The following is a 20,525-nucleotide window of genomic DNA, read 5'->3' on the forward strand; positions in this document are numbered from 1 at the left end:
AGGCATGTAGATTAGGCTACCCGGCAGAGGAAAACGAAGCGGCGATTTAAATAATCGCCACTTCATTTAAATGTAAATGGCTGCCGCGCTGAGCCGATCAGCTGTTTGTCGGCTCAGCGCGGTAGTCTGGACGCTCCGCGGTCAACATCAAAGGGATTTGTCGACCTCCCAGGTAAACCTCGCCAGAGGCATGTAGTCTAGACATACCCTCAGGATAAGTTGACTGCAAAAGCTGTGTATGAGCTGGCCTAGTACCCAGCTAACCTAAATCCAACTAGCGAGAGTAACAGTTCCAGCAAAGACAGTGCTGCAAAGGTAGCAGAAATCCCATCCCAGACCTGGGGTATGTACTCAGCTCGTTCGCTTGTGCTGTGTTGTCTTCACTGCTATTGTTACCCACGCTAGCTGGATTCAGGCTGGTTAGGTAAGGTAGCCCAGGTGCAGCTTTAGCTTTGTAGACTTCTCCTTACTTTATTCCATGCCACCCTCAATGGCCTCATGTAACAGCATCCTTCCCTCCAGTGATGGGGAGGGAGGGATGCATCTTCCATACTTCATTTCTTTGGTGGGATGGGATAGGAATGGACAGAAGAGAGCACAGAGTTGGCTGAGGCCCTAATCTTGATCCGGAGAAAACAATGGCAAAACTTTCCATTGGCTTCAAATGTGACATCTCTGGGTTCCAAACTTTGCCTCTGAATCCTAGTTCTCAGAGATGGGCAAGACCTATTGCATCAATCCCATCCATCTTCCTGCCAATGCAATCCTCCTACCAATTCCTTTTGGTACATTCCCACAGTGCACTCTGCATTGCTTTCAGCCTGTGCCTGTCTGGGGAACAAGGAAACAAAAGTAGTACTTAGCTCTGGTGGACTCCATAGAACTTTACAAATGTTAACTAATTAATCCTTGGGCCCAAACTTCAGTGCCATTGGGATACCAACCCAGTGGCTTCTTAACATAGATAAATATAGAGGAGTGTCAATTTCTTTGCCTTTACCAACAACAGCTTTTTTCATATTAGAGAAATCTGTAATTCAATTCCTTCTTGACTTCTTTATATATATTGTTGGGAGCTGTGCTGCCGTATGGGAAGAAGGGGAGGGAGAGAGAACAGGTGCATTCTGATTAAGTGTCTGGCATAGTCTGAAACTTAGAAATCCCCCCGCTCATGCGTTTCTGAGTAAACTCACCCATACTGAGTGGCTTGGTCCCTGAAAACATCTGCTCAATGGGCAGGAGCAGTCAAAAAACCTAACAGAATGTTAGGAACCATTAGGAAAAGGATAGATAAAACAGGAAATGTCATACCATTATATAAATCCATGGTATTCCCACACCTTGAATATTGTGTGCCGTTGTGGCCACCCCATCTCAAAAAAAGATACATTAGAACTGGAAAAGGAACAGAGAGAGGCAACAAAATGATTAGGGGTATGGAGCTTCAGTATGGAGGAGAGATTGAGAAGGCTGGAGCTGTTCCACTTAGAAAAGAGATGACTAATGAAAGACGTGCTAGAGGTCTATAAAATCATGAATGCTGTGGAGAAAGTGAAGAGGGAAATGTTATTTAACCCTTAACATAGTAAAAGAATCAGGGGTCACCCAATGAAATTAATAGCAGGTTTTACAACAAACATAAGGAAGTACTACTTCACACAATGTACAGCCAACCTGTAGAACTCTCTGCCAGAGGCTAAAAGTATAGCTGGGTTCCAAAAAATTAGATAAATTCATGAAGGATAGTTCCATCAGTGGCTCTTAGCCAAGATAATCAGAGACAGAAACTCATGCTCTGGTAGGGATGTTAAATATCGGTTAATTGAATAGTCGATTAACCTCATGAATTCTTATCAGTTAGTCGACTATTCTGTAGTCCCCGGGCAGCCCCTGCCTGGGGGGGAGGGATCTGAGCTCCCGGACCCGGCATGAGCCAGAACTGAGCCAGGCTGCCTGCCCACCTGGCTCCTAATACACTTTAAAAGCAGAGCTGCAGCAGGGCTAGGTCCAGGACCCCGTGCACGCTGGGACTGAGCTGGGCTGCTGGCCAGCCTGCTAAAACATTGACTGGCTAGGGGTAGGGAGGGAAAATGTATGTAGTCGATAGCATTAACCCTATAAGCTTTTGCTTATCGGTTAATCGACTATGCTATTACTATGCTCTGGGTGTTCTTCAACCTCTGACTGCCAGAAGCTGGAACCGGACAGTAGGGAACAATGTTCTGTTCATTCCATCTGAGGTCTCTGGCGCTGGCCAGGGTCAGAAGACAGGATAATGGGCTAGCCTGACCAGTGATCTGATCTATTATGGCCATTCTTATGTTCATCCTAGATCTTTGTGGCTATGGCTAGACTACACCTCTCTGTCGACAGAGAGATGTAGATTAGGCACATTCACATTGCTAATGAAGCAGGGATTTAAATATCCTGCACTTGATTAGCATAAACACGGCCGCTGTTTTTTTTTCAAAATGGAGCTCTCTCAAAAAAATGGCAGTCAAGACGCAGATCGATCGAAAATAAACCCTTTTTCAACAGAGCCTGTATTCCTCAAAAAATGAGATTTACAGGATCTGTCGAAAAAGGGTTTATTTTCGACAGATCCACGTCTAGACTGCCTTTTTTTTTCCAAAAAAGCTTCCTTTTGAAAAAAGAGGCGGCCATGTTTATGCTAATGAAGTGCGGGATATTTAAATCCCTGCTTCATGAGCAACTTTGACCTGCCTAATCTACATCTCTCTGTCGACAGAGAGGTGTAGTCTAGACACAGCCTGCATGTCCCCCCATTCAAGCATGAGATACACCTGATCCTGCTTAGCTTCTGAGAGCGGACGGTCAGAAGCGGTGTGGCTGCAAGAACAGGTTTGCACTCTTTAAAAGAGCACACTAGAAGCCTGCTTCTGCTCTCACTCATGCTTGTGTAAATCAGTGCATCACTGACACCATGGCTGTGTCTAGACTGGCAAGTTTTTTTGTAAAATCAGCTGCTTTTGAGGGAAAACTTGCCAGCTGTCTACACTGGCCCCTTGAATTTCCGCAAGAACACTGACTTCCTACTGTAAAAAATCAGTGCTTCTTGCGGAAATACTATGCTGCTCCCGTTCGGGCAAAAGCCCTCTTGCACAAATCATTTGCGCAAGAGGGCCAGTGTAGCCCATCGGGGCTTTTTTGCGCAAAAGCGCGTCTAGATTGGCACGGATGCTTTTCCACAAAAAGTGCTTTTGCAGAAAAGCGTCCGTGCCAATCTAGACGCTCTTTTCCGCAAATGCTTTTAACGGAAAACTTTTCCATTAAAAGCATTTACGGAAAATCATGCCAGTCTAGACGTAGCCCATTGGAGTTATACTGGGATTATACCAGCGTACATGAGAGCAGAATCGGGCCGTATATCTCTAAATACTATAGAACCTGGCTCTTCTTTTTAAAATTTTCTTGACACTTAAATCGGCTGAAAGAGTCCTTCCCCACCACCTGTGCATAGTGGACTTCCAACACCTATGCCCATCAGCCCCTTCTGGCTTTCTGTTACAGACGGACTAATGCCCAAATCCCTATCTGAACACCCCCTCTTTGGGGAATGTTTGGCTCCAAACCAGGTCTGAACTTTGTGTCTCAGTCTGTAGAGAATTAATGCATGAGATTCTCTCAATTTCCCCTTTATAATTCAAAAGGAAGCATTAAAGTTGAATCAAGATGGGAAGTGCTGCTAGGAAACAGTTATTCTAATGCTGTTACCTTACAGAAAATCCATATCTGTCTGTGTTCCTGCACTGCATCTACCATCCTGCTCTCTGATTGTCTCTGAAAAGTTGGAACTCTTGAATAAACCCGTCTCTCAGACCTGCTCTAATTTATATCTTGTCACAGTGTACAGAAAAAAAGTGTCTTTTGATCCCAGCTGGTGATTTCCTCTGGGATTTTAACATTGGGCTCTTGATATTTGTAACAAACATGTCTCTAAAAATAATTTGTTCTTAAAAAAAAAGCACCTTAATAAAAGAGTCAGGGGAAGGAAAGGAGGGAAAAGATATTTTCCTCCAGATTTTGTTTTGTAACTGGCTGACATGTGTGCATCAGCCTCAAGTATTTCACGGTTCATTTTACTTCCACTTGATTTAACTTTCTTCCTCTAACTTTGAAATTGTTCCCACTTTTCATTGAAACCTTCCATTTTGTTCCCCATGTTGCTTTGATCAATAGCTGAGACTTCTGTTTGATCTGAGATTTTCATTGACCTCGTCATATCCTTCTAATGATAAGGAATATTTTGTTTTATCACTGCCCTGTTCCCCAGCACACCCATGCAACAGAACACAGGAAGTAATTCTGCCACTCAGTAAACTTCAGAGAGGGCTCTGATTCATGTGGTATGAGAAGGCTAAGAGGAAGACATGTTTTCCAAAGAGGGAGAAAAGAGGAGGTTCCCTGTGTCCCCAGTACAGTATTACCAATATTTTGCTATCTATTTAAAAAATGAGAGAAAAACCCTGGGAAGATTGTTGGCTTGTTTCTGGAGAAGAGTAAGATACTCCTTGATGTCTCATCATACAAACATACATCCTATAAGTTCAGCAACTGTTTTTGACAAATGTGTTAGACATGGAGAGCCAATTTAATCCCTCCATTAAAATCAGTAGCATTACACCAGGGATGAATTTGGCTCAGAGTATTAGTTGTACATTCTGCATTATCTACTCATGGACTTGGGTGCAAGCTGGGTGAAGAGACACGGAAGAGAAGGGCAACAGCATAGAGTAAACTACAACAACTGTCAGTTCAATATCGCTAGGATCAAGAAGAAAGGGACTCCACTGGGCAGTCAGACATTAAGGAAGAATTCAAGTATTCCTGTGATGTGTATAGTATAAAATCTTTAATTGACAGAAAGACAGATAGGCTGGGTAACTAGGACACAGAGATGGATTTCAGATAAATAACTCACAGCATGTTTACACTGCAAACTCAAGTCAATCTATGGTAGGTTGACTTACAGTTACTTCAGTAATTACTGTGGTGGTTCACGTCCACACTGCCCTCCTTCTGTCAAAAGTGCACATCCTCACCAAGGCAATCCACCAGTTCAGGAGAGGCAGTGTAGGGGTTCTGTGCACAGCTTTCTGCTGTGAGCTCAGCTGTCTCCCACCCCAGATCCCCTCTCTTAGAGCCCCCCACTTGCTCCAAGATGACAGCCCAAGCTGTGAGCAGCTTTCTTAGCAGTTTCAGGGCTCCATTCTTGTCCATTTCACGGCTCCAGCAAGATGGCCAATAGTTGATGTAAGTAATGCACTGTTTACACGGACACTGTGTCTCCCTAACCACACCGAAATAGGCCCTCTGCCTAGGACATTCAGGGTGCGTCTACACTACACTGTTATTTTGAGATAACTAGTGTTATTCAAAATAACAATGTGAGTGTCTACACAGCCATTCCATTATTTCGAAATAATGGCTTATTCCAAAATCTGTAAACCTCATTCTACTAGAAATAATGCCTATTCCAAAATAGCTATTTCAAAATAAGGCGTGTGTAGACGCTTCACTGCTGCTATTTCAAAATAGCCCCTCACCAGGGCCATTCTAAGTTATTCCTCCACAGTGCCTCCTGGGGGTCACAGCCCATGGGTTGCGCACTACTGGCATAGACCAGGCCTCACAGTCCATTTTTCTGCATGTGATAAAATCTCACTGATTTTCATTACTGAATGCAAGGCTCACTGTCAGTTTTGTAAATTGGAGCATAAGGCCCCAGTCCAGCAAAGCACAAAAATAATACCACTGACTTCAACTGGAAAGTTCTATTTAAAATGAAGCCTATGTACAGTGAAGCTACTGGTGTCTTAAAGATAAACAAGAACTTAAGAGTTTTGCAAGACCATGATTTTAAATAAATCAAAGCTAGTGTACTTTATTTATACAAGTACCTCTTATTTGTTAATTTATTATTACTGTTATAGGTTATTAGTTTTTATTATTCAGATACTTCATAGTGTACTAGAAAACATTCTGGAGTATGTTCTGAGAAAGTCTTAAGTTATTAGTATTATAACTTTAAGACCTTGCCACAGACTTCTGCTGTTAAACTTGGCTGAGAAATGGAGTGAGACTGCTGGGTCTTTCATCAGATTTATGGTGTGTGGATTACCTGAGCAAGAATTACTGTCTCGAGATTCTGCTGGGCAGTGATGCTATATTTTTGCATCTACATCTGCTGTAAGTGCTGATTGCTATTGTCAAAACTCAAGGGGCCCGATTTGGATACTCGATCTCACTTGCACATTTTATTATCCTGTACCCTATGAGGCGTCTCACTTAAGTCAGTGTGGCTGCTTATGGAGTAAGGTGCTCCTCAGCATGAGTAAAGGGATCAGAATCTGACACAAAGGCTGCAGTATCCAAATGAAAGCAGACAGGCAACCGAGCACAAAAACGAATTAGAGTAAACATTCCGGGCCACATCCTGCCAACAGATTCTAAGCAGAACTGCCCCTGCTGAAATCAAGACATCTCACACTGGTTTCATTCCCATAGAGATCAGTGGGGGAGTTCTTTATTTAAAAAAAAAAACTGATGGTACCATATGGCCTTTTATCAGTCAGGCTGATATGTATGTTAAACAACTGCTAAATAAATAACCTCCAATTGTTTTGTCATGTTTCAAGCACAGATAATTTGTTTGTCTGGCCTAATTTTTTTTTTCCTGTTGCCCTTTCTAGGTTCCCTGCTACTCTTATGGTCAAAAGTTGTCCAAACTGGCCATTTTGAGAATAGCCTGTAACTATATCCTTTCCCTGGCCAGACTAGCTGATATGGATTACAGCGCTGACCACAGTAACATGAGTTTCTCAGAATGCGTGGAGCAGTGCACTAGGACCTTGCAGGCAGAAGGGAGATCTAAAAAAAGGAAGGTATGTTTCAAGAGAACAAAATGATACAAATAATCCAAGGTGGTTTCCTCCTTTCCCCATCCCATGAACATTTCCTTATCCTTATTCCTTATTTTTTCCTCATTTTTTCATTTTCTCCTCCCCCCATCCCCAATCTGCATGATCTTATAACGACCACATTCCTCTCTAATCAAAAACTTTTCCATCCTTCCTATTTGCTGTGCCAAGCTCTTCTTACTTGTTGCCCATCCTGCTTTAACATGACCACCATCTTATGAGAGTTGTTTTGTGGCTGTTATTTGTTAAAACAAACCAGCCTGAGAGAGCCTTTTGCAGATCATAAAACACAATCACTCCGGTGCATTTTCTGTTTTGTTTAACCTAATGCTTATCTCCAAAAACAATCATCTGACAACAACAAAAAAGTAGCTAATGGAGACGCTATACATATAAACACATTAGTGAAATGTCTGACCTGAAGAACATATGGGTATCTTGGGGAAATAACACTAAATCTAATTACACATTACATTCCTTCAGGTTACTTAACATTGAACCAATTAAGGGAAATCATCATCAAGCCGTGTTAAAGAGGAAACTGAGCCTTCTGCCAGTTTTCCTCTTGGAAAGTGACATGGGTAAATTAAAAGAGTGATTGATGTCTTTGTTCAGAGTTTTACAACAAAAGAGTTTTGTAAACTTGAATTGAACTTCCCTCCACATTCTGTACCCAGTTGTCATGAAGAATAATAAATCAGCAGGACTTTAATGGATGAACAGACAGCTAAGCTGAGAAGTATTCACCTTCTTCTGTTGTAATAAGAGCTACCTCTGATTCAAAAAGGCTTGTCCCCCCCCCTCCCCCCCCCGCACACACACACACACACACACACACACATATACTTTTTCAGAAACCCAGTTTATAAGTAAAACAGAATTGCACTCTCCTGGCCTCTTCCTCTAGCTGACATGATTAATATTTATGACATAGCACACCTTTTGTACCCTGTCCCACATAAGACATACACAAAAAGACAAATCCCATGCTCCAAGTATGCTCTGTCAGTATTTTACTATTTAAAATACTGACAGAAATCAGGCTGAGACATGCTGAAAGGTCCAGAGAACAGAGACAACTTAGACATCCCTTATGTATATTGCTAACACTTTATGTCATTGTTTCTTCACTGGTGGGATGGGTTATAAGGGCTTTTCCCACCAATTAAGAAAAAATGTCAGGAACCATGTCTGAGGCAGAAAGAGCCATTCTCTACATTTCTCTGCCTCCTCTTGCCACCTTGCCCCTGCTTCTGCCCCATAGTGCAGCATTCCCATCCTTTCCTACCTCCTCATCTGTACAATGCTGAGTCTCTGGCAGAGAAAAGGCCCATTAGAAGCTGTGGAGTCAACTTCGCAGACCTTTAAAATAGCATTGATAGCCGGTGTGGGTGGCGGGGCAAGAGACGAGAAGCACAGCCCAAAATCACTGCCCCATTTGCCCAAACTCAGCACCCCTTCCCCCCAAGCTGCAGAGGCAGACGGCAGAGCAGGTTTTTTGGATGATGGTTCTCCAATAGCTTGGGAACCACTGTCTGAGATTAAGGAAACAGAAAGAAGGGTTAAAGACACAAAACTCAGTTCCAGATTTCAAACATTTCCAGATTCATGGATGTTCTGAGCTGTGGTTTAAGCTTGGACTGGTCTTTAATAAACAATTAAACATTTAAATCCTGCCATTTATGCTGTTTATTCTCTCGGTTTCTCTCACACATAAAAGAAGATCTCTTCCATCTGCAGAAACTCACAGCACATTTCCCTCTCACATACAACCACTAGTCAGCACCAATAATCATATCACAAAACAAAACCTTCCTAACCATCAAATTTGCAAAAACACACAAACCCAGCCGTCCCCAAATGCCTGCTCTGAAATAAAAGGTTGGGGTTTTTTTTTTTTTTTGCATTCTACACAATGATACCAGACTGATTGGTTTCCATTTCTGAGTCTCACAAACACATGGCTGTTATTTAGGGGTCCCAGCTAGGAAGGGGAACATTTCAGTAAATATTCTCAGGACTATTCAAGGCCAAAACTATGCCCAGAGTCTCAATCTAGCAAAGCAAACTCTTTTCAGCCCCGTCAAGAAGGTTCACTTAACCTGGTCAGTATTTCCTAATATTCTGGCAAGAAGGTGCTCAGTGAAGGCTAACGCCCAAACTAGGAGGCATTGATTGGGCACACTAATCAATCAATAATTCCAACAACCAATCAGGACATTCAGAGCAAACTAGCACTTGTATAGGCTAGTAGAATTTGAAAGTTCCCCCGGTGCCAATAGAAATATACCAAAGAAAGTTTTGTCATTGTTTCTGGGCCTAATTTGATGCCTTTTGAAGCCATGGAAAGACTCCCGTTGATATCAGTGGGAGCTGAACTGGGACCTTTAAATTACAAGGCTGAGATCTTTAGCATTGAAAAATGAGGTGAGATGAAACTGTCTAGCCACTTCTTTAGTCCTAAAATGAGAATCAACTTAATTTCCTCTGCCTTCCCTGCAGCCCCATAATCCATAGCTGAGTAAATATTAGATATGAAAACACTGAAATCATTGTTGAATTACAAAGTATTTGTTCATAAAAGAACTGAGCTGGGGACTTCAGGTGGTATAAAAAAGCTCTCATCTGAGGTGGGTGTGGGGTCTTCCTTAGACTGTTGGATGAGAATACAGTGTCTTGGACAAAAACCACTGCTCTGTCTTGTTAATTTTGAAGTCAGCACATTTTCTAAGATGTGTGTGTTTTTAATCAGTTTTCACAAGTTGCTGTTCATCAGGTAGCTCTACTGAATTATCAACTTTGAGTTGATTCTTCTTTGCTCTTATAACAAGTAAAGACAGTCAAGTCCCCAAGCAAGGTCCTTCGATTCACTCCATCTTCCAGTACCTTTATTTACTATCGTCTTTATTTCATTGTGGCTTTTCTCCTTCTCTCCTGTCCCTCTCACTCTCAATTCTCAAGCAGGTTGCTGAATGGGCTATGGCACAGTGTGCTTTTCACACAAAAAGTAGCTGATTGGGGTTTGTTTTGGCAGGCAGCAGCTCCAGATGTTAATTTTGCTGATGATGTGTTGCCTTTTGCTTTGTTTTTGATGTTGAATTATCTTCTATTCCGGACGTTAGACTGTTGTTCAGACTTCACTGTTGCAATAGGAAAAACCAGGGATTATTTTTTCTTTCCACTTCACCGTCTTAATTACAAGAATTGGATTTATCTTTTGAAACCTTTTATGCTAGAAAATGCTCCTCATAATGAGTCTAAAACACAAGATTATTAGGCAAACGTATACTGCTGTTCTAGTTGAAATTTGACTCGGGGTGTTTGACAATCCTATTGAAAAGGAACCAAAGGGTAAAATGAAGGACTTCAAATGCCTCTTTGTAAAATAAATAGGCTTGAGCGAGAGGGAGAAAAGGGGGAACGGAAGATTCTTATAAATGTCTTCATTTTTAAAAACTGCTTTTCAATCTGTCATATAAATGATTTGAAACACCTCCTGCTTTTGAGAACATATGCACGACTCCCACAGAGAGGGAGACCCAGACACTTACCCACAGACCTCCTGGGGGACGACAACAAAGGGGACAACTGCCCCGGGGCCCAGTGATACAAAAGGGCCTGGACTCCTGGCCATTGCTGCTGTTACTAAAGGAGCCCCAGGCCCTTCGAATCACAGCTGGAGCATCGTGCAGCAATCGTGCACCGCTCTTTGGGTGATGCTGAAGGTTACCTAGGCCCAGCCCCACACGTTCTGCCTAAGTCCCCGCCCCTTCCAGGGCACAGAGTAGCCCTCCCTCCCCACATCTTGTCTAGGGGCCCAGCAAACTGTTGGCCCCGCTGCTCGCCCATAGGCAGAATTCAGCACATTGAGTCCGACTCCTTATCTTATGGAGATGGGTATTAAGCTCTTTTGAAACAGACACAGTGGGGTAGGGAATATCCTGTCTTGTATTCAAGGGCAGAACTCTCTGCTGACATTCTCATGAGTGTTATGGATGTACCAGCTGCAGAGGGTGAGTCAGAGAATAGAAGACATTTTATTTTTCTATATTGTGTTGCATTCCATGCACCAACAGAACTCAATCCAGAGCCCATCGAAGTCAATGGAAAGATTCCCCTGATTGTCGTGGGCTTTGGACCAGGTCCTGATCGAGTGCTAACCACACACTATTGCTGTGCAGAAGAATGGCACATAATACGGACAAGCTTCATTCATTATACAGTCATGACCACACACGTTGGGATCATGGATCCTTCTTCTACCACTAAACACAAATTGTTCTTTTGATTGTTCTTTTCCCTCCACCCCCACTCATCCTTGCAAACAGGCAGTGCCTGAGATGTAAAGTCTTCCTAAATGCACAAGGGACTTCATGGGGGCCATATTCTCATCTCAGGCCACAGAGCACTAGTCCAGCTGCTCCTACAGCCCATGATCTGTACTAGCAGCTTCTGCCTCTGCAAGGGGATGTGACTAATGGATCTGTGAAGTTGTGGGTACACCGCTGCCTCCTCTCCTGATTTTTCTTCAAATCCCCAGTCATCCCCGCCCCGAGCACAGCTCCATGGTGTGCACAGCAGCTGTGGCATTCCCTTTTCCCAGGCTTTCCATGGCCTGCGCCCACTGCTCAGCACAACCACAACAGTGCCACTGCTCTCAGCATCTTCTGTGCCAGCAGTTGTGGGGATCAGGAGTAGGACACCTCCGTGAGTATCCTATTCAGGTAATTCGCTCAGTGTTGGGTGAGCTACACCCTCTCCTGCTGCCACCAACCCGCTCAAACTTTTGAACGATAGGAGAGCTTGCTTCTTTATCTTTCTGAATATAATGTTCATTGTTAACCCAATGCAGTGGTAAGTTTGCTTTTCTCTTTGACTGCAGCTGTTTAGCTTGCAAGGTTCTTCCCCCCCCTCCCCCTCTTCTTTGTTTTTGATTAGTTGTTCTGTTAGTCAGTAACATTGTTGAGTACATGGAAGCTAAGCTGGAGCAGGGAGGGCTTTTTCACCCCCGCCTCTCTCTCCTGGCAGTCGCAGACTCCAGATGTTCAGAGTGCTAGTTGGGAAGTCCTGCTGGCGCCACTTAGGGCAGAGGGCAGGGGAAAGGCACGCGAGCTGGAACCCAAAGCACTCAGTCACTGCAGGATTTGGCACATTCCCCAGCTTTCTGCTGGCACATTCCCCAGCTCTCTCCTGGCCATCTGTTCCAAAAAAACACTTTCAGAACCTCATCATCACTCAGTATACAACACTGAGAGCAGCTGTTATAGAGGCAGAAGGAAAAACCATGCAAAAGGTCTCTTTGTGAGAGAGGAAACTGGGTTATGAATAACAGCAGAACAGTTGGAGCTCAATAAAAGTTTTCTGCTGGAATTTAGCTTCTTATTTTTAATACCCCCCTTTTCTCTCTCTCTCTCTCTCTCTCTCTCAGCATATGGGTGTACACACACACACAATTAAAAATTAGAAACTATATAATTATAATTATATCAATGTATATGTGAGAATTATATTTATATAAATGTATATTTCTTGCCATGTATAATAATAATATACATATATATTATACTATTATCCTATTAGCATTAGCTATAGCAAGAAACATACACAAAATATATAAATGTGATTTTCTTGCCACACTCTAATACCACTTAATTTTTCTTTTAACATAAGAACGGCCATACTGGGTCAGACCCATGGTCCATCGAGCCCAGTATCCTGTCTGCCAACAGTGTCCAATACCAGATCCCCCAGAGGGAGGGAACGCAACAGGTAATCCTCACGTGATCCCCCGTCACCCATATCCAGACAAAGATCCTTCCCCTGACACCCATGTCCAGACAAAGATTCTTTATAGAATCCAGCTCTAATACAGGCAACATTTAATTCTGTTCCCATTTTTAGATAGTGTTTGTATCCTCCTGCTCCTGGGACAAATGCGTGGTGATTTTCTATCATACAAAGAATAGGTAGTTCAAGGCACCAGCTGTATGGCGCTGAAACATTTTGCTCAAAGATTACTTGTTCTCAGATGCTGTGATGTGATGCATTAGGACTATTCTGGAGACACAACCCCAATGTAAAGCCACAGCTCCTTTCCCTGAAGATCTTTCACACAAAGGTTAGGGATTTATGGAAGATGATTGCAGTAAACACAGGTATTGATGACTGTAACATTTCAGTGGGCCCATTGCTATATACCAGATTTAGTGAAGTCTTGATAATCTGAACTCCATTTATTTACTGGGGGTTCATGATCCCTTGGGGTTTCTGGTAAGCAAGCTTCAGGCTCTCATTTTCCCGCTTGAAGATGGACAGGCACAGTGTCACTAATCCTTGTTTGTCGTAAGCTAGGAATGGATGACAGGGTAGCGATCACTTAATAATTACCTGTTCTGTTCATTCTCTCCAGGGCATCTGGCATTGGCCACTGTCGGAAGACAGGAGACTGGGCTAGATGGATTTTTGTTCTGACCCACTGTGGCCATTCTTTTAGGAAATGCAGAGGTTGCTCTTTAAGTCTATCCGCTCTGCTTCCCTGAGGTGGATGGCTTAACATGATTAGAGGAGGACTTGTCCACTTTTGCGAGGGAAAACTCTCCTAGCTGTCTACAGTTGGGGAAGTGGCACAGCCCCGAGCTGGACAGCATGGTGTCCGCTATCTAAAATGTTACATCCGCATCTGCTGTGCAGCAGAGCCAGGAACAAAACCACACTGACCATGTGACAAAAAGGCCATTGAATTAGATGCCGAGACCAGGCATTTATTCACAATGACCCCCCAACAACGAGCCACCATCATCCTTTCAATGGCAATTGTGCATTTTAATGAACCTGCAATTTGGAGCAGTATAGATGCGAAAAGGGATAGCACTAAAGAGCAGCCATGCCAAGGGGAAGCAGCATAACCCATTGCTCTTGCTACCAGCCAGTGCTCATGTAACATGGTCTGAGTTTTCTCCCTTGGGCAGGTCTAGCTGTAAGGTATCCCACTTGCCCCTCTGTTGATCTTGCGGTTTGTGGAAGAAGGGCAGGCAAGGGGTGGAGTCTATTGGCAGGCCAAGTAGGTTCCCTAGTCCTTCTGCCCTCCAAAGGCAGTGGATACTCAGGGTTCCAGTTATCTTTATGGATACCATGGCTGCACTCCTCACATTTGCATTGGCCCGGTGGGGTTTCACAATCACATCCCTTCTGCTCCATCCACAACTCAAGATGCCAATGATGTGGAGCAGACAGCTAGCACTGGAGTCTGGTTGCTGTCTAAAAAACAGGATGTGCAGAGCCTGCACTCATACCCTGAGTGCCAATAAGCACTGCTCCTCAGATTCTTCCTGTGCCCAGGAAGACAAGACAAGAGCAAAGATCTGTATAGATCTATCAAAGAACCCCAATATACCTGCTTAAAGGGGATACAGCAGCTGCAAGGTCTTCTGCAGCTGTAGGCACCACCGCCTGTCACAGAGAATTCTCCCATGATCTCCTCCCCACACACCCCCTTTAACTACCCGGTGCACTGGGTATAGGGTTTAGCCCTTATTTATGTAGATGTTAATGAACACAAACGAATCAGCTTCCACAGGACTCTCAGACTATTGAAACCACTTCTTTTCAACTGCTTCCCAATTATGCCAATTTGCCAGGGTCCTTAGGCCAATTGTCAAGCTGAAGAACTAAGGGAGTTCCATGTGAGGTTTTTTTAAAAGTACTATTTAAATCAGCTGTAGAACTTTCTGGCTACAGTGGGAGGGGGCCGGAGAAGCCTGAGGAACAAATGAGCCTGATTCTGATCTGATTTAGACCAAGGCAGATGAGAAGTAGAGTAGCTACACTGAATCAACGGCATGCCTGCATAGCATACAAAGATACTACAATGTCAAATCCCATAGGATGTCTTCCTTTTATATTTGCAACCTCATTTATCAGCACTCGGCTAAGCTGTTCGTTTGCACATAAATATCACATGGCCCTTCCCTGCCTCTGAGGAAAGATTTCATAGCAAAGACCTGCCGTGAGAGCTCCTGTTACTAAAGCAGCATTGCACAACATCTCTCCACGGTGCATTACACGGTGATAAAGGACAGCGGGGTCAAAACAAATGAATGCAGAAGCTGATATCATCCCACATTGATTACCAAGTCACAGTGGTCAGCAAACCAAAGCCCTCTAAAGCCACAAGGAGTCTTTCCATCAACTTCTGTGGATTGTGGACTAGGATCCGAGCCTGCCAGTCTTGCCAGCCTGTTTCCAAGCAGACCTCTGATGTCCAGGCAGCAAGGCTCTCCCAGACCTACTCAAAGGCGTGGGAACTAGGAGTGTGTGGGGGGTACTGCAGCAACCCCGGATTTCTAGTCTTGACAAGGGCCAAGGTCTTGACTGCCTCGTAGTGCGCTGCAGGTTCTGCTGTTGGCCCCGTGCATGGGGACCCAGCTGCCCCCTGTGCTCTGGGGAATCTGCTGCTGTCCCCGTGTGCTTGGGGCTCTGCTGACACCACCGTGCCTTGGGTCCCCGCTGGTGCCCCAAACGCCAGGGCTTTTTTCCCAGCCTCAGCTGAGAGAGGCAGGACAGGGTTAAGGGTGGGGGTGTCAGCACCTCCACTCAGAAATGTTCCTGCACCACTGGACCTACTTAGTTCTTTTTTTTCCTCTAAAGGTCATTGCTAGATAACTCACTTCATTGATGGAAGAGATCTAGCTGTCTGTCTGAAGTTACAGCATGGGATTCAAAGTGAATCTATTTTTCTCTTGTCCATTACTGAGGCAATTCATTTCCCTGTAACAGGGGTTTTTTTTCTTTCCCTTTTCCAGTTTTATGTTTTCGTTCCATACGGCTGTGGTTCCCAACCTTTTCGAGCATACTGACCCCTTTTCAAATCTAGTAAAATTTCACAGACCCCCCACCCTAGGGGAGGAAGAAAAGGAAACAAAAAGTAAGGAAAGAAAAAGAAAAGGTAAAGAAAAGGTAAGGTGGGCCCGATCCTTATTTTAAACTTTCCACGGATCCCCTGCATTACCATCGTGGACCAGCAGCAGTCCATGGACCACAGGTTGGGAACCACTGCCATAAGGGATGAAGTAGTCTTTGAGCAACCAAAAGTTGCTGTGATAATTTATAATTAATAATTATTAATATTTATTTATTACATTGTGTCATAACATTTCTTGATTGTTTGACAAACACAGAATAAGAGGTGATTTTTGCACCAAATAATGTAAGTTGTCCTGCCTGTCCCTCTGCCAGCAAAAACTAATTTATTCAAAACTTCAGGTCCAGACTTCCACAACTAAAGTAAGGCGCTCGTTTAGGTGTCATAAGAGCTGAAGTAAGCATCTCCACATTGGTGTGAGCATTCAGATCCCAAACTGGGCACCCAAGTTTGAAAACTGAGTTCAAATTCTTCCTCTTTCTTTCTCATCAAGAACCAAAATACCATTCTGAGTGACACCAAAAACATTTTCAGGTGTGATGGTTCTTGTTATGCTTCCTTATTCAGCATTGCAGGTTTTATCTTTTGTATCTGATGCCTATTTCAAGGCAGATATCACATGGTTAGGGATTTGGCAAGGTCAGGAACAGAGAAAGCCCCCGCTCTTAAATAATAAAGCTCTAGGAAGCTCTGTAAGTTCTATTTTTATCCAAGCAAGAGAGATGCAGGCATCACTGTTGAGAGCGCATTAAAGACCTCTGCTCAATGTGAAGTTCAGGTCACTGTCATGGACAGTCATGCAGGCAGAGAACTTGACATGATTCAAAAGAGGACCGGACATTTGTATGGGTATCAAGAATCTGATCATGGAACTAAGGGGAGCACTCAAGGAAAACAAGGCCCTTACAAACAAGCTAAATTAATTCTTTGCATTGGTCTTCACTGCAAAGAAGTGAGGGAGATTCTCACCCCTCAGCCATTCTTTTTAAGTGACACATCTGATTAACTGTTCCAGACTGTAGAGGTGGTTTTGGAACAAATTCATAGAATTATAGAATACTAGGACTGGAAGGGACCTCGAGAGGTCATCGAGTCCAGTCCCCTGCCCCCATGGCAGGACCCAGTACTGTCTAGACCATCCCTGATAGACATTTATCTAACCTATTCTTAAATATCTCCACAGATGGAGATTCCACAACTTCCTTGGGCAATTTATTCCAGTGTTTAACCACCCTGAGAGTTAGGAACTTTTTCCTAATGTCCAAGCTAAACCTCCCTTGCTACAGTTTAAGCCCATTGCTTCTCATTCTATCAGCAGAGGCCAAGGTGAACAAGTTTTCTTCCTCCTCCTTATGACACCCTTTTAGATACCTGAAAACCGCTATCATGTCCCCCCTCAATCTTCTCTTTTCCAAACTAAACAAACCCAGTTCTTTCAGCCTTCCTTCATAGGTCATGTTCTCTAGACCTTTAATCATTCTTGTTGCTCTTCTCTGGACCGTCTCCAATTTCTCCACGTCTTTCTTGAAATGCAGTGCCCAGAACTGGACACAGTACTACAACTGAGGCCTAACCAGTGCAGAGTAGAGCGGAAGAATTGATAAATTAAACAATAATAAGCCACCAGGGCTGGACAGTATTCACTGAAGAGTTCTGAAGGAACTCAGATATGAAATTGCAGAACTACTAATTGTGGTATCTAACCTATCACTTAAGTCACCCTTTATACCAGATGACTGGTGGATATTTTTAAAAAAAAGATTCGAGAGACAACCCTGGCAATTATAGGCCAGTAAGCCTATCTGGTGGATTGGTTGAAACTATAGGAAAGAACAAAATTATCAGAGACATGGAGGAAAAAGCAATATGTTAGAAGAGAGTCAACATGGCATTTGTAAAGGGAAATTGTTCCTCATCCATCAGTTAGAATAAGAAGCATAGAAACATGTGGACAAGGGCAAGCCAGTCAATGCCCTGTGCTTGGACTTTCAGAAAATTTTACATAAGATCCTTCACCAAAATCTCTTAAAGTAGGCAATCATGTTCTAAGAGGGAAGATCCTCTCATGGATCAGTGACTGGTTAAAAGACAGGAAACAAAGGGAGGGAAAAATGGTCAGTTTTCAGAATGGAGAGAGGTAGCTAGTGGTATCCCGTAGGGGTTTGTATTGGGGCCAGTATCATTCAACATATTCATAAATGGTCTGCATAAACTGTGAGGTGGCAAAATGTGTAGGTGATACAGAGCTCAAAGTAGTTAAATCCAAAGTTGAGTGTGAAGAGTTATAAAGAAATCTCACAAAACTGAGTGGGCAAGAAAATGGCAAATAAAATTTCAGTGTTGATAAATGCAAAGTTATGCACTTTGGAAAACATAAACCCAACTATACAGTGAGGTCTAAACCATTCAAGAAAGAGATCTTGCTGTCATTGTGGATAGTTCTCTGAAAACATCTGCTCAATATGAAGAGGCAGCCAAAAAAGCTAACACAATTAGGAATGATTAGGAAAGGGATAAATAAGACAGAAAATATAATGCCACAATATAAATCCATGGTACACTCACACATTGAATACTGCATGCAGTTCTGGGCCCTCCATTTCAAAAACATTATATTAGAATTGGAAAAAGTACAGAGAAGGGCAACAACAATGAGTAAAGGTATGGAACAGTTTCTGTATGTGGGGAAATCAACTAGATTGAGACTATTCATCATATAAACAAAACTACTAAGGGGGGGATGTGGTAGAAGTCTATAAAATCATGAGAGGTGTGGAGAAAGTGACCAAGGAGGTATTATTTACCCCTTCCCATAACAAAAGAACCAGAGATCACCCAATGAAATTAATAGACAGTACGTCTACAACGAACATAAGGAAGTAATTCCTCACGCATTGCAATGTGAAGCCGAATTCAATTTCTGAGTGTGATGTGCTGGACAAAAGCATAATAGGATTCAAAACAGATTTGGATAAGTTCATGGAAGACAAGTCCATCAATGGCTATTAGCCAAGATGGCCAGAGATGCAACTCATGCTCTGGGTGTCCCTAAACCTCTGATTGCCAGAAGCTGACACTGACAGTGGTGGATGAATCACACAGTGAATCCTAAATTTACTGAATCAATGTCCTGAACTACTACAGGCAACTGTCTCTTACCTGAGGGAGGCCTGAGTCTGTACATGTGCTCTGAGACCTCCTTTGGGATCACAGTCTGCTGGCAAGATAGGTGGGGGAGGGGGAGGAGGGAAAACGGTAGGAGAATCCCTCTTGGGCTTTGACTCGCAGGAGGACTCTGAGATGAGCTAGCTGTGAGTCAGTATCAGGGCTTAGATGGCTTTGCCCATACCCATAAAGAGATGCTTAAGTGATTACAGAGGTAAGTGGCAACTAAATGGTGGTTTTGAGAGTGTCCAGGGTGCCTAAATGCATTTAAAGAGGCCCATCATCCAGCCCTTAAAGACACTTTTCAAAATGGAATTTAGGAGCCTTAGTGACTTAGGTGCTTTGTAAAATTTTATCCTCGGAGTAATTAGGGGGTAAGGATTTTAATAAAGTCTCAAATTAAAAACTAAAGTGTGTACTAAAATGTGTTTGGAAATGCTTTTTGGGTATTCTGCATTGAGGTTCTAATGGAGCTGTGAAAGGTTAACCAGTTAAGATCACTATTAACAGGTGATCCTTACCGATTCCAGTTAAATGGCAGGTGCCCACCACATACAGGAGCACTCCATCCCGGACAGAGCAATCCCTGTCCATGGCAGGCCTACAGGTGGGATGGGATGGGTTGAGGCAATCCCCCATCAGTTCCCCCTTTAATAAGTTAACCAGTTAAACATCATGTTTAACCAGTTAACGAATTAAACGAGATTTTACATCCCTAGTTTCTAAACTATTTCTCTGTGTCTGAAGCCACACTTCTGAGTTCTATGTATTGTGATGCAGTAATGAAACATTGCACTGGCATTCCACGGCTGAGTGCAAATTCCTAAACTAGGTCTGTCACTCAGATGATTAACAGATTTATGCCCAAACAAATGCAAGGGGGACATTTCAGTTCTGAAGGCCATGAAGCACACCAACTTGAATGTAGTAACTCAAATCACTTTATCACACAAGTTCAGGTCATCCCATTTAGGTTCCTTTCATTCATAAATCTGTGGTCAACTTCTGAAACTTGAAAAAGGTCCTAAGAAGTCTTTGAAAATTCACAAGGCTTTTCAAATAGGAGTTCTGTATTTACAACCACGTCTTTTAGCAATTCCAGCCAGAGTCAGCACCTTTTTCCTTTTCTGCAGTCCCTCCCCAAAAATACTCACTCATTCTTCAGGATGCCTGTCTTACACTACTCTATTCTGTTCTGTTCTTCCAAGCTCTTATGCCTCACCTACCCCTGTGGTATCTGAGTGGCTACAATTTGTTGTGTTGCAAATAAATTCTCATTTTCAGTATAAATTTGCTTTTTGGGAACCACTTAATACATGGCCACAGGGAGCACCATGTTTGTGCAAGTGAAAGAGGAGAACACAAATGGCAAGACAGCTTTGAATTTTACCATGGGACTTTGGTGCTTGCTACTCTGAACACAGTGATCAGGGAGGAAAAAGAAGAGATGTTGGGGATTCATTGGGGAAGAGAGAATGAGAATTATAGGGAGAAGAAAG

General features: G+C 43.2%; 1 protein-coding gene across 2 annotated transcripts in view; it reads left to right on the plus strand.

The window, feature by feature from the left end:
• The window catches only part of ATOH8 (atonal bHLH transcription factor 8), a 37,888-nt gene that overhangs the window by 10,419 nt on the left and 6,944 nt on the right, over positions 1–20,525 (plus strand). Inside the window, exons 2-3 of one of the 2 annotated variants that reach the window (XM_075930933.1) lie at positions 6,714–6,905; positions 12,612–12,710. In XM_075930933.1, coding sequence (XP_075787048.1) covers positions 6,714–6,905; positions 12,612–12,710 — 291 coding nt within the window. The remainder of the gene's footprint in view (positions 1–6,713; positions 6,906–12,611; positions 12,711–20,525) is intronic. The other variant, XM_075930934.1, reaches the window with a different exon arrangement.

This window comes from Pelodiscus sinensis, chromosome 5 (genome assembly GCF_049634645.1).
Source record: "Pelodiscus sinensis isolate JC-2024 chromosome 5, ASM4963464v1, whole genome shotgun sequence".
In the NCBI taxonomy this organism is placed as follows: Eukaryota; Metazoa; Chordata; order Testudines; family Trionychidae; genus Pelodiscus; species Pelodiscus sinensis.